Source organism: Ammospiza nelsoni, chromosome 14, assembly GCF_027579445.1.
Source record: "Ammospiza nelsoni isolate bAmmNel1 chromosome 14, bAmmNel1.pri, whole genome shotgun sequence".
Classification (NCBI taxonomy): domain Eukaryota; kingdom Metazoa; phylum Chordata; class Aves; order Passeriformes; family Passerellidae; genus Ammospiza; species Ammospiza nelsoni.
Window position 1 is genome coordinate 7475260 of NC_080646.1, and position 13743 is coordinate 7489002.

A 13743-nucleotide genomic window follows, 5' to 3' on the forward strand; every position below is an offset into this window, starting at 1 on the left:
GGCCATCAGAGAGTGATACCAGGAAGGAAGGAGTATTGTACTGATTAGGGTGATGCCAGAAGAAAGAAAGCAGCAGTCAAAACCTGGTAAAGCTGCATAGGTGGCAGGAATAAGGGAGAGGGAGATGGGAAGGACATGTATGTTCTTCTCCAGAATGAGCTGGTACCAAACATGGCCAAACCAAGCCATGCCTGCCCTCAGCACCAAAGGACAAGGATTAATAAATATCCCTGGAGTCTTAATGCTTGAACAGAAGGACTCCTCTGGAGGTAAGCAGACCACTGTGGCTCCCTGCCCTTCCAGGAGTTTGCATGGTCAGGGGAGATGCTTGCCCTGCACACCAGCACATTTTTTCTCCCAAATCAGCACCCTGCTGTCCCCTATAGTCTAATGCCACCATTGATGGAGCCATCTCTCCTCCTCTCCCTGATCCTTAAGGATTTTTTTGTTGTTGTTTAATCCTTGCAGCTTATTCATCCCATGTGGGGCGGAAATTACAGCGCTCTCAAATCTTTTTAGTTCATCCACACAAAGGCACACTTTGGCCAATTTCCAGAGCTTAAAGGGACAGGGTGAACTTGGAAAAAAACCCCAAAAAAACAACTAACCAACAAAACAACAAAAAAACCAAGTCATGCAAATCTAAACGTGCATGCTGTTTGTCTACTACTGCTACAAGAAACAAGCCCAAATCCCTAGTACAGAGGATGATTTAAAAAAAAAAAAATCTGGTTTTCCTCCTTTTTTCAGCCTGTGAGTTTGACAGCTGCTTGTGTACAGACAGTTTAATTGCTCGGTGGAAGGTACATCTCTTTTTCCTTACTCTGCAAGGGATGCTTTCCAGTAATAGCAATACCAGAGCAAAACCTGACACCAAACAGGCAGCTGATGTGTGAACAAGGTGAAGGGAAAAGGGATAACTATTGAACATGCCTCGTGTTGCTCCTGGGGCCACTGGACTCTTTTAAACATCAGCAGGAAATAGAAAGAGATATAAAGTCACTTCTGGCTCTTCCCTACAGATATGGGATTTCAATTGAAAAATAAAACAAAAGAAAATTAATAGAGACATGTATTTCCTAAGAGTAATTACAGAAGATTCTGTGTCAGTGTCTTTTAACAATATGCTGCTTCTAGGATTCGTTAGGCACAGGAAGATGTGCATGAAACAGCTCTTTTCAAGACATCACACAGCTCACTACAGACACTTTGTCAGGCAGCAGCATTGCAGTGAAGAAAATGCCCCAATATCTTTCATAAGCACATTAATAGCAGCCTCACATTTACCCAGATATTCTATTTTTAATCTACAAACTATCCCAACCAGCTTCAACCTTCTTGTTCTCAACCGCATCATTGAGATCCTGCTGCCTCAGGCTGCTGAAGCTGAGCTGCTGGGTTGTTCAGGGATCCCTCCTGGCCTCCCTCATGTCCACCCCAGGGATCCTTACCACACTGGGTGATGTTCATCTCCTTCAGGGTGATGATGGCTGCATCCATGGTCATGCAGTAGAGATCCTGGTACTGCAGGTTTGCCTCGCTCTTCTCCTGCCAGAGCTGGATCCAGCGGATGTCACAGCTGCAGTTGAAAAGGTTCCTCTCTAGTCTCCTGTGGGCAGAGAGAGGTGAGAGAGGATGGTGGGATGGGGAAGGATGAGCAAAGCTGCCACCTGGCTCTGGGATCCCCAAGGAGGGCAGCCACCATGCATGTGTAAAGCTGAAGTAGAATCTTCTCTGCGTTATCCACCTGGGGTCTTCTGGCACTTATTACTCCTGTCTTTGCCACAGTCACACATCCCTGCATTCACACAGTCTCCTTCATGAGTGTACACAAGGTTTTACATCTCCCATGGCAGCACAAAGACACATTCACTGTCTCTCACCACAAGATCTGCACTACTATGGCTTGGTCCCACTGTCACCCAGACACCCAGAAGATTCACCCCTCAGCAAAGGAGCAGACAGCTCTCTACTGCCCTAAAATATCAATTTACACCTTCAAATCCCACCTCAGTGGTGGTCCTAGACTCTGCTGGGCAAAGCACAATCCAGGCCCCCACAAGCACTCAGAGGAGCTGGCAGCTCTTCTCCCAAGTTCCTTGTACAAACACAGGCTCCTGGTGACCCAGAACACAAGCTAATGTGCAGGGGAACATGCATTTTAATCAAATCAATCAGCACTGTGCTGAGACCCTGCTGACCTGGCCAGGAGAAATGGAGAAAAGCACTGCCTTTAATGTACTTCATTTAAACCACACTTACACATAGTTTATATACCAGGAATGTTTATTATAATTGATTTTCCAACCTATTAACCATTTCATTTACATTTTTAAAGCTCTGCAGGTGTCTGTGGACATGCAAGAAGGCCAAGTCCCAGCAGAGAGAATAGTCCAGAGCTCAGCCAGGGCTGAGCTACCAAAGCTGGTTGCAATAACTTGAGCAAAACTAGGAGATACAGCCTGAACAAACAAAATATCTCCCCACACAACTGCAAAGCAAAGAAAGTTGGGATCAGCAGTGCCAAAGATGAGCTCAGTCACCCCAAAGCAGAAGGGCATCTCCAAAGGTCAAACCATTGTTTCAAGTGATATCTAGATCTCCTGTCATACAGGGGAAAGCTTTTTTCCTGCTCTGTTCCACGTGTTACTGCAAAATTCATGCTTGCTTTTACAAAATTAATTTCACCCACTAACAGGATTTGGAAACAACCTTCCAAACATCTGCAGCTGCTGTTTTGTCAATACAGTGCTGCAAAAGGAGGAACTGAAGGGGTGTTCTGGAAGCACCCAGGGTTGCTTAACCTGAACCCTAATGATGCCACTTTGCATTTCCAAATACATCAAGATGTCATCTGACCTTTTTTTTCAGAGCAAACACTGAGTTAAGCTTCACTCTGTGGCTTTTCATTAGTTCATTTCTTTCCCACCAAAGGCACATAAACCTCTGTGACACAGGTACAAGGCTCAGACAAGCAACTCAAAGGCCAAAGCACTAAATTTAACAGACCAGAGCAGATTAGTGCAGTGATTTGAGTGATGAGGCATTCCCTGCGTGCTCTGACAGGTACTGCCACGGCTTTGCACAGGCTTTACATCCTCTTCTACACAGCCATGAACCTCCCTCTCAGGAGCCCCCCCAGAATCGCTGATACCAACAGGACATGGGATGGCAAGTGGGAAAGGGCAGGGCAGGTAACTGGGGGTGCACCCTGGGACCTGGCAGGGAGCTGGGGGAGCTCAGGTGCAATGGGGGAGAAATTCTGCTCTGCTGCAAATATCCTCACAGAATGAGGCTGCTGGGAGAGCTGCTGTCCTAGCACTTAAGGGCAGCTCTGTAAGTAATAGACAGCAGCTTTCCTGGCCCATTGTTAATTCATGAAGGGCCATGAATGATACAGGAGCCACGGGCTTCAGGGCACAACCTGCCCACAACCTGCCCCAACACCAGCAGTGTAACTCGCTCTAATCGAGACCCCCAGAGGGGCTTTTGCACAAATTAACTCCCATCACAGGCTGGATGTGCTGAGTGCCATGGGCAGCTGGCACAGCTCTGCAGGTAGAAGGGGCACATATGCGCACCCATTGTCCCTAACAGGCATTGCTAAAGCATTCCTAACATGCAGAAAATACCCTTTCCTCCTTGCCTGGTGCCTGCCTTGCTATACCAGCCAGCTCCCCAGGGAGGAGCATAGGGAATTCCACACTCACATTGTCCTAAACCCACCCAAAAACCTTGGTTTAGGACGTGAGTGTGGAATTCCCTATGCACCTCTCTAGGTGCATAGGGAATTCCACACTCATATTCAATTTCCATTGAATATTCCTCACTCATATTCACTTCTGTCCTCAGATCTCTTCCCTTGCAGGGACCATTGCAGCTGCTTCCAGCTTTTCCTCTCACTTTTCTGTAACACAGCTCCACTACCTACAAACCTCTGCTTGTGGACATAAATGCACCTTCTCTTCCTGCAAGAAGCACCTTGGGGACCACAAGGTGCCCCTTGGACAAAACACACTGTTGGACCAGAAGACACTGCCATGTGCTGCAGACCATGGGTGCAGCAGCATCCTAGTGAGAATTAAGGCAAGGGGCCCTTTGTGGGACACATCCAGCACAACTTAATCCTGGAACGAGCAAACAAACCCAAAGGGCATTTTTTGCATGCAGGCTGCAATTGCTGCCAAATTGTGCTTGGCTGCAGGCACTCAGGAGCTGTGCACACCCCTTAAAACTGAAAATGCCTGTGAGAAATAGCAAATGTCACAGCTGCAAGGGAGCTGGGCTCTCTGCACAAGCAAAGCTGCTCTGGCACTCAAGGAGTTAATCCAAAAAGGGGCTGAACCTGCACCTCAGACAGAGCCACTCACCAGCACCACGAGCAGAGAGTGATAGTAGGGTGTACTCAGGGCACAGCCCCTTCCCTAAGCAGGTACAATATGTTTGGGAAAGAGAAAAATTGTGGCAATCATGCCATGAGCTGTCATTTGATGAGACAATGACCCATCAAAACTGAAACCCTAGAGCCATGCAGGTGTCCAATCAACTCTTCAACAAAACTGATGCTGCTGGTGCCTGGTTGAGCCCAGCTCTGCTCCCTGCAGAGAGCTGTACCCACCATCTCCCAAAACTGTCTGGAGAGCCTTTTTAAGGTGGACCAGTGTGGGAGACAGATGCCATCAACCCTCCAGTGTGCTCTGGAACAGACAGGGACTTCACACACACAGCAGTTTTTTCCAGACTAGGCAGCTAAATGAGACACACGCCCCGTCCCATGCCTCCCTACTCATCAGCTAAAGCAAAGCTGTCTGCAGCTAAAACCTCTCAGAGGGCAGCAGAGATCCTTGCCACACTTCTTCTGTCTGTTTCAATTCACATGAAATTCCTGCCAAGGTTTCATACTCTTACAATTAAAATGCTCTTCCTATCTTGGGACTGAGGCCACTTCCCTAAGCTTGAGAAAAAAAAGAGCGCGCAACAGAGAGAGAGAGAGAACAAAATCTAATTTTTTTTATTCCTAATTATTTCCCAGAACCAGGGCTTCTCTTGGTGGTCCAACCAAAACTGTTATTTCTGAGCCTCTGCCAGAAGGGGCAGGGATAGAAAGGGAAGGACTGGGACAGGGAGTGGTGTGTGCTGTCTGACAGCTGGCTCAGCTAACGCAGAGAGCAGGCAGTACCCACTGCCTGGCCACAGCTCTATTACTGGGACTGCTGGTGGTGATAACTTTCAAAGCTGGAGGCACAGACCATGTAAAGTTGGACTCATAACATTAACAGAAGTGCTGCTGTGCCCCATCCCCACCAAAGCCTCTTGCTGTAGCATTGCAGAAATGTACTGCAGGGCAACTTGGCAGGCACTGCTGGTATTAGAAATGCTGATGGGTTGGGCAGAGCAGCAAGATGTTCAGGACTACAAGGTTTTATACAACCAAAGACGTAATTGGATCCAGAGTCTTAGGTCTTTCCGGGAAGGAATTTCTTGAAATGTCAGCTCTAAGCTCTCTGAGGATATGACAAAGGAAGCCAAGGACATGACAGAGGAAACCAGCTGTGACTTCTGGATAAGAAAGGCTCTAAGTCCAACATTTATGAGCTGTTGCATGTGTCAGATGCTTCTCTGCACACACTCAGCTTCAGACTTAGGAGAGTTGTGCACTCATTAGCCTGAGCTCTGCTGGTCAAGGTCAGCCCATGCCATGGGAATTAGGGCTGGAGTTACTGGAAACAATTCCAAGCCTTGTTTCTGGCCAGAACGAGCAGGAGATAATACTCTCTGGAAGTGTGCCTCATTTTTGCCATCCTTTCTTCAGTGAGTCAGCAGGGAAAAATCTCAGCTCTGTTGAACAAGAAATTCTTCTTTAAAGCATTACTACGTTCACCAGGCTGCGACGCCTTGGATGCAGCCGAGCAGCAATTTCAAGCCCCAAGTTGCCATCCACCTGCCCAGCACTCTTCTGATCTTTACTCCTCATTGTTCGCTGTGAGTGGCTTTGTCAGGTCTCGTGTTCCCTGGCAATCTCCATGTCACACTCAGTTGTAGCTCCTCTCCTCCCAGCACTCTCCTGGAGACAATCCTCTTGCTGCTTCCCTCACCACATGCTCCTCTGCTCCGAGTTGCCTCGTTCTAAGTCACGGTTTTGGCTTGGGTGCCTTTCCTTCCTCTGGATCCACGATTCCCTGATAGCACAGGGGCACAGGAATTCAGTATAAGGCATCTCTGGTGGGCCTCTGCACCCACTTGTCCCACCAGCCCTCCACACAGATGTGGAGAAGAGATTCTGGCCAGCTTCTCTGTGTCCCTGGAGTCTCCTGGCCTCTCCACTGCTGTGCACAAATGCTGCTGCTCAGCCTGTCTTCCCAAGGCTGGTGTCTCTGCATTGGCCTCTGCTGCTCACCACCTTCTCCCTTTCCACAGAGTTTTGGGCTCAATTTCAAGTCTTTGGCTGATGCCAATCTGCAACTCCCTTTCTAGCTTTCACCAGTGTTTCACACTCGCTTTATGTGGGCCATGTATTCCATCTCCTCAGGTTCTGGAAGCCTCCTTGGAGCTCAGTGTGCCAAAAAACTGTCTCTTACTCACCCATCCTCTGCATTTCTAAAAAAAAAGAAATACAGTATTTCCCACTTTTGTGGATCCATTAGTAATTTCTCCCCAACGTGGAGATGTGCTCTTCCTCACCAGCAGGTAACATCCTTCTAGCTGTCAGGACTACAACCACCTCACAGTAGGTAATGTGCATTCACCTTAATTCCCAGCATCTTTATGTGAATGATTATTCAGAGCCCATAGCTCAGGCCAGACCTCTGTGCTGCCTTCTTTCCAACAATTCCAAGGTTCAGCATGGCCCCAGGAAGGATGCTGCAGGCACATCCCTCTGCCCCTTAAAAACTGACATCCATGGGGGTATCAGATAAAATATCCCTCTTCTGCTGTGTTTGGGGATCAGCATCACCAAATTATTCTGGTAATCTTCATCCTAGCCATGCTTATGTGGATGAAAGATCTCTAGTTACTCAGAAGAGAACACAGGAAGCATCTAAAGCAATTCTTTAGGAAAAATGAACTTGACCAGGCTCTTAGTCCAGCCCAGCCAGCAGCAAGGCAGTCCCTGTGGGCTGGCACATCTGTAGGTCTAAATTGCTCACTGGAGCTGGTGCCAGAGGTTGCCAATACCCTTTTCACAGCCTGGAGCAGGAGAGTTTCACCTGAGGCTCCTGCCCCACATAATGCCAAGCCTCCCTGTGGGACACCATGGACAACACACACCACATCAGAACTGCTTTTCCACCCCACCACGGCTTCCTACCAACCAGCCCTGCGATCTCCTGTATTTCTTTGTGCGCGATTTCTTTGGTTCATTGGGATTTGTTATCTCCAAGAAAGCTGCTCTGAGCACAGCTCCAACTGGAGCCAAGTAATTCAGCTCCTTCATGCTCGCCAAGCTGCAGAGTGCTGGCCCCAGGTGACACCATCCAAAGCCACCCCAAGCACACCAGCTCCCTGCCAGGATCATCATATCAGGACAGCACAGATGGATTCATCAGGTGAAATACCCTTTGCTGCCCAAAAAGCAGCTTCTCAATTCCCTTTGTGCTTGGTATTGGTCTTTTGAGCCCGGCTGGAGCTGGCAGACCTGGGACGTGCCTGAAGGAACAAAATATGACCAAATGAAGCAAAAGCACATAAAAACAAGCCCCTTTGGAAGTATTCCCATTAATCTGCAGGCTCACCATTACCCCAGGCCCTGCAAGTGCCTCCAGCTCAGGACTGCAGTCCCATTTGCTCCTCCACTCTTGGGTCTCTCTTGGGTAGCAACCATCAATCTGAGTTTTGCCAGACAGTGCAATGACAATAAGTAAAGGTCTAAGAATACAAATGACTCATGCTATTAAACTTGAAACCCGAGCCAGGCTTGAAAAATATTTAGAGCTGTAATCAGCAAGGAGACAAATTCTGAATTCAGCATTTTAACTCTGCAAGCCAAATTTCCCCATTAGAAGGGCGTTTCTCCATTTTCTAATATCACTATTAGTATTTTTCATTTAACAATTTGACAGAAATAAAATACACTGCAGTAACACCAGTGATAACACACTTACTCCCACTTGAAAGACTGTCTTTATTCTTTCATAAGTCACTTCTAGCTTACAGCTCTATTGATCATCAGTGAGGATGAATGGAGCTTCCCAGGATCCTCTGGGACAAATCCTACATATATTTTTTTTTTATACCCACCAAAAAACTATTCCTAAAATTCAACAAAACAGGTCATCAGGGCAACGCTCCATTGATTTCATGTCCACTTATTCTTCAAGCACGATGCTGAATGCTCTATCAATAATTCAGCAGGCTGAAGGCCACCAGTGCCCCAGGAGACACAACTATCTCATCATCTCCCACATCAGAGCTGGGAGGTGTCTCCATTGCTGGAGAGAAAGGGAATCATGGGCCTAAAAAGCAGGATTGCCTTCTTGTAAAGCACGTGCACCAACTAAGGAAAAGCAGTTAGCCCTACCCTGCGACAGAAGAGAGCAAGTGTTTGAAGAGATTCACTCAAAACCTGGCCTAGTAAGTATTTCTAATGTGCTCACAGAGTTAGTCAGCCATTTACTACTCCAAGCATGACTTGTTCATCATCCCGACATTAATTAGCCAGCTGCTGTGAAGTTAAAAGAGAAGCAGTTATGCTCTAGTGCTCCCATACCCAGGAAAGCCTTCCAAGGATGCTGCTGCCCACTGGAGTTTTAGGTAATTATTCTCTGGCTTCAAAATAACTCTATTTGGAAATGGTTCCTCCTCTCAGCCTCCTGCCTTTTCCCAGGAGATCCCCCCAGGGTGGGACTTACAGTTCAAAGAGTCGCAGTGTCTGGAAGAGTTGCCATGACAGAGTGGTGAGCCGGTTCCCGGAGAGGTCTCTGAAAATTAAGGAGGAAAAAAAATAAAGTAGTCACTGTAAATAATTCTTCCTGCACATGGCCCTACCACCTCCACAGAGCTCATCGTCTTCCTCGATGGGGAGGCTGTCAAGCAGTTTAGAACCCAAGTTCAGATTTCATAATGAGAGATTTTAATGAGGACAAACCCCAAATGAAAGTTTCTCTTCTTGGTTTGTTTTTTTTTTTCTTTTAAGGGTAAAAGTGATTTATATCCTGCTGCAATGTTAAGGAAAAAGAAAATTCCAGTGTCTGATTCTTGCCCATGAATCTGGAGCTCAACCAACCATAAGCGAAAAGAGCAAGTCTCATTTCAGAACTTGAACAAAAAATTAAGTACAAACCTCACGTTAAAAATAGTAACAGCCAGGTTCAAATGACAGCACGATGATTACCCAAGGTGTTATCATATGATCTGCAGTAGCTGTGCATTCCAGGTGTCCCGGAATGTCTGTGTGCTGCTTGCACCCAGGGGTACCACTGCTACAGCAGCCAACAGCTCCCCATCCCTCTCTCCATCTGCCCAAACTTGCAAAAACATAAATCTCATCTACCTGGGAGAGCTTTGCAACCCAGCAGACATCTTCTCTTTAGCTGAAAGCCAGAGAGGATGAAAGAACGTAAAAGGAACTGAATTAATAAAAACAAGAGAAAGAAATGTGTCTGGAGCAGGGTGAGCAGGAGAACAGCCCCTGCTTTCTAACAGCACAAAAAGATGGTAATGAAACTCATTCTGTTCTGGCCAGCCTGAGAGCCACCAACCCAGTGACCAGCCCACGGGTGAGTGAGCAGAGGAATGGGTGAGCACAAGTTCTGGGAGAACCCCAAATGCCCCATATCTCTTTGCTGGTCTCCAGAACACACAGGAGGTGCTGTATCACATCCTTCACCAAATCCATCCCTGCTGAGAGCCACAGGCAGGCAGGGCAGCCCCTCTGCCTCAAACCCACAGGGAAGAGCAATGAAGAGCCAGAGGCATCAATCACCTGAGGTTCACTCAGCTCTGGGCTGGCCAAATGGGAGGTGCGACCCAAGGCAGTCCTGGTGTGCAGGGCTCAGCCCCCAAACCCTGTTTGATTTGCAAATAAGTGCTAAAACCAAGAGAGCAAAGCCCTGAATGGCTCCTGCTGGCACAGGTCTGATGCACGAGGATTTGGGATGACAGATTCATTTCTTCCCTTACTCCGAGTTTCAGCAAGGGAAAAGCAATTCTGGTCCTGTCCCACCTGCACAGAACTCTGCAATTAGGAGTGGGGAAGCTGCTCACACAGCAAAGCTTTGTCCCAAAGGCTCTCCACGAGCCTGGCAGAAGAACAAGCCCAAACACAATGATGGCACAGTGCTGCCTTTTTAAATTCTGGCTCTGCTTCACATCAGACTATCCCGCTGTGGGAACCACAGCAAACCACAGGTACCTCATTTCACATGACTGTGATCCCACCATTCCCTCGTCTGTAGACAAACTGCTCCCAGCCTCTGACAAAGGTGGCAAAAATGGCAGGTAAAGCTAAGCAGTGGGGAAGAAAAATATTACAAGACTCCCTCCTTTATCCACCCCAGAGCACTGAGCACCTGGAAATTTTGCAAAGACAGATGAAAAGTGGGAGGGGAAGGAGCAACTCACTGTTACTGAAAAGTGAGACAGTAAACTCCCTCCCCCAGCCCAGGGAGAAGAAGGAAGCGTAAAGGGGATGCATGAGAGACAGCAAGATGTGGGAGAGAGGCAGAAATGCAGAGGAGGGAGTGAATCTCGCTGGAATGTCCTTTCTCAAAGGTCATGTTTTGCTACATTAGGCAGAAATGTCAAGAGAAAATTGGATTCTGAAAGAGAAGAGAAAAAACAACAGGCTTTCCACGCAAATAAGGGAATCAAAAATAGCATGATCGTGTTATTACAATTTAGGACACAGAGAGATGGAGAAAGGATACATCCTCACTAATGCAGGGGGCTTTGCCAGGCAGATGTGCTCCGCTCCTCATCTCCCACAGTGCCTGGAAACCAACTCCTACCACCTCCTCCCTCCCCCAGACAATAACCCCCAGCCAGCGTTAGGGACAGAGGAGATGGCTCTGCCCTTGCTCACATCTGGCAGGAGACTCTGTGCTCAAAGGGCAAAGCCAGGGTTTGATCTGACCTGACCATCAACTTCTGCAGGGCTGGGCAGGGGAACACACACCCACAGCTCCATTTCAGATCAGCCTGGACACATACAGGGAGGAACACGTCTGTCACTGGACACTGACACCTTGGGTACTCCAAAACGTCACAAAGGTCCTTCCTCAGGCTCAGAGACAGACCTCAGCACAGAGACACAAGCACACATTAAAAACGCACCATTTCAGTCACAAAATCTCCAAAGGTCAGAGATGCCAGCACTGGGATTCCACACACAAAAGGGAACAGCTACTGACTTGTGCTGCAGAAAACAGAGCTCCTCCAGAGAAACTGCACTGCACAGCAGTGATTTCTGCCCAGAACAGATCCATCCCACATGCTGCATGGGACAGGTTTCCTGGGGAAGGGAGCATGTGATTCTGTAATTAGAGATGGAATCACAGTACGTGCACATGAGGAGGTTAAATTATGGCTCCACAGGTGAGGCTCTGAGCTCCAGCACTTTGTAACTCCTGTTTGGTGATTGCAAGGTTCCCCACAGTCACAAACCTCAGCTGCACACACCAAGTTCCCCAGTGTTCTGTACAGCATTAAATGGGGAGGGTTGGGGAAAATCAAGGCACTCACATCCAGACCTATTCCTCTCACAGCTGCAAATCAAGGCCTCTCAAAGGCTCATTCTGCCTTCCTGCAGCATTTCCAAGCTTGTTGCCACCTCCAAATCCCTGTTACAGGTGTGACAAGAACTCCATCACCCTGTGCTGTGGCTGGGCAGTGCCAGCTTCTCTCCTTCCTGACCCATTTCCTTCTCCCTCCTAGCTGGCTGAATTGCACTACTCATTTCTCTCCACTCTCTCCCAGATATTTCTCAGCCTCAATTTCCTTATCCATGCCCAAATTTCCTATGATCTTCCCCACTTTTACACCCTCCCACACCAACAGCAGTGCCCCAAGAAGAGCTACTACTCCTCTCCCTTACTCATTCCTGAACATCCTTTGCAAAACTTCCCCCCTCCAACTGGACCAAGAGCTATTCTGCTGATCTATGTCTCTGAGCAAAACCAAGTCTTCCAAGCAAAATCTGACCTTTGACAAGATTCCTTTCCCTCCACAAAAGGTGGATGCAAATGTTCTGCAACAGCAGCATCATCAGAATTTTCTAGCTTGAACAAAACAGCTTTTTCCCAACCTCCCTTCTACCATCTCAAACATTTGAGAAAGCTCTTATTTGAAACTAGAAAGAAATAAGAAAAAATAGAATCAGCCAGAAGCAGACACCCAAAGCAGAAAACTCTAGTCTGAGCAATTAAAATTTGGCAGAATTATAAGAAAGTGGAAGCAGTCCTGTAGCAGTGTGCCAGACAACCTTTATAACAGCCTATGCATCAGTTCCACCTGTAACAAAACACATCAGACATCAAAGAAACACAGGCAGAGGGAGGCAAAATGCCTTCCCTGCATTTTTCTCAGCAATGAACAGAAGCCTGTCTATCCCAGGACAGATCTGCCATCAGCACTCCTGGAACATATTCAAAGTGCTTCTTAGCCATGGGACATTTTCTCCATCACTCACAAGATGCTCTTTTCCATGGAGACAGTCTCTAGGAGTAGCTGCCAGGGTGCTTTTTGCCTCCAAGAGGAGTTGAGTAGGGAGAGGGGGTTGGAGAGAACTCACCTGGACCAGGTCCAGGGCAGAGCCACCCAACCCACCCATGGCTCAGGCTCAACACCACTCCACAGCCCTCCTGCTGCAGCAGCCCTGCTCCCAAGGCTCCTGCTCCTGTCCCCAGCAGCCCTCTCCATCATCACCTCACTGCACACCTCAGGGACAGGCTGTTACACTGAGTGACAGCTAAATCCCAGCTCCTGCTCTCTCCCTCCCTCCATCCTCCTCCTCCTCCATCTCAGGGGGGCACACGCCATGTCCCACACACTCTCCCACAGCTCCCACAGGCTCTGCCAAGACCTTGCCTAGGGGGGGTGACCTTTGCCATTTTGTCACAGCATGAGTGACAGATGCATCCATGGAGTGCCCCATGGAGTCCTGGATGAGCTCCTGGGGTTGAAAAAGGGATGGGTGAAGGTGGAACAAAGAGGAGTCCAGATCCGCGCAAACCAGAACAAGTGGACTTTAATGCAAGAGGAGACAGTGGTTTTTTTCTTTTCCCTTAATTACCCAGCAGCCAAAAGCGTTTCCACTATTAAAGCCATTTTTACTCAGCTAAATTAAGCCAGTTGCCTCATTAATGACACCAACAAGCAGGAGCCCCTGTAATTAAACTGTAAGTTATTTTATGCAGCTCATCTCGACGCAATGGCAGAAACGCTGCTGCTGGGGAGGGACCCTGTGCACCTGTCCCTCCTCCACGCAGCTCCATCCTCCACTTGCCCTTGTTTCCAAGCTGACACATTTATTTCTGCATGGGAGAAGTTTTTCACACGTTTTAATAACATGGTGCCACTATGAAAATCCTGACTGGGAGGGATTAACTTGCCAGAGCAGCTGGGGCTGAGGGAGCACGAGCGAGTGCCTGGCAGCAATGAGAGGAGAGATGCACATCCTCAGCTGTGGTCCCCTGTGCTGGATGTGCTGGTGGCACTGCATGTGACTCCCTTGATATTTGGGCACAACAGGTGCTTCCCATCATCTCACACAGCTCACGTCAGCCTTAGCTGGGTGCTGGCGGCCAC

General features: G+C 48.1%; 1 protein-coding gene across 3 annotated transcripts in view; it reads right to left on the reverse strand.

Annotated features, from left to right (window-relative positions):
- Positions 1-13743, reverse strand: part of NTRK3 (neurotrophic receptor tyrosine kinase 3) — a 203862-nt gene that overhangs the window by 143652 nt on the left and 46467 nt on the right. For all 3 annotated transcript variants that reach the window (XM_059482378.1, XM_059482380.1, XM_059482379.1), the window contains exons 4-5: positions 8850-8918; positions 1452-1609 (exon numbers count right to left, since the gene is read on the reverse strand). In XM_059482378.1, the coding sequence (XP_059338361.1) occupies positions 1452-1609; positions 8850-8918 (227 nt within the window). The remainder of the gene's footprint in view (positions 1-1451; positions 1610-8849; positions 8919-13743) is intronic.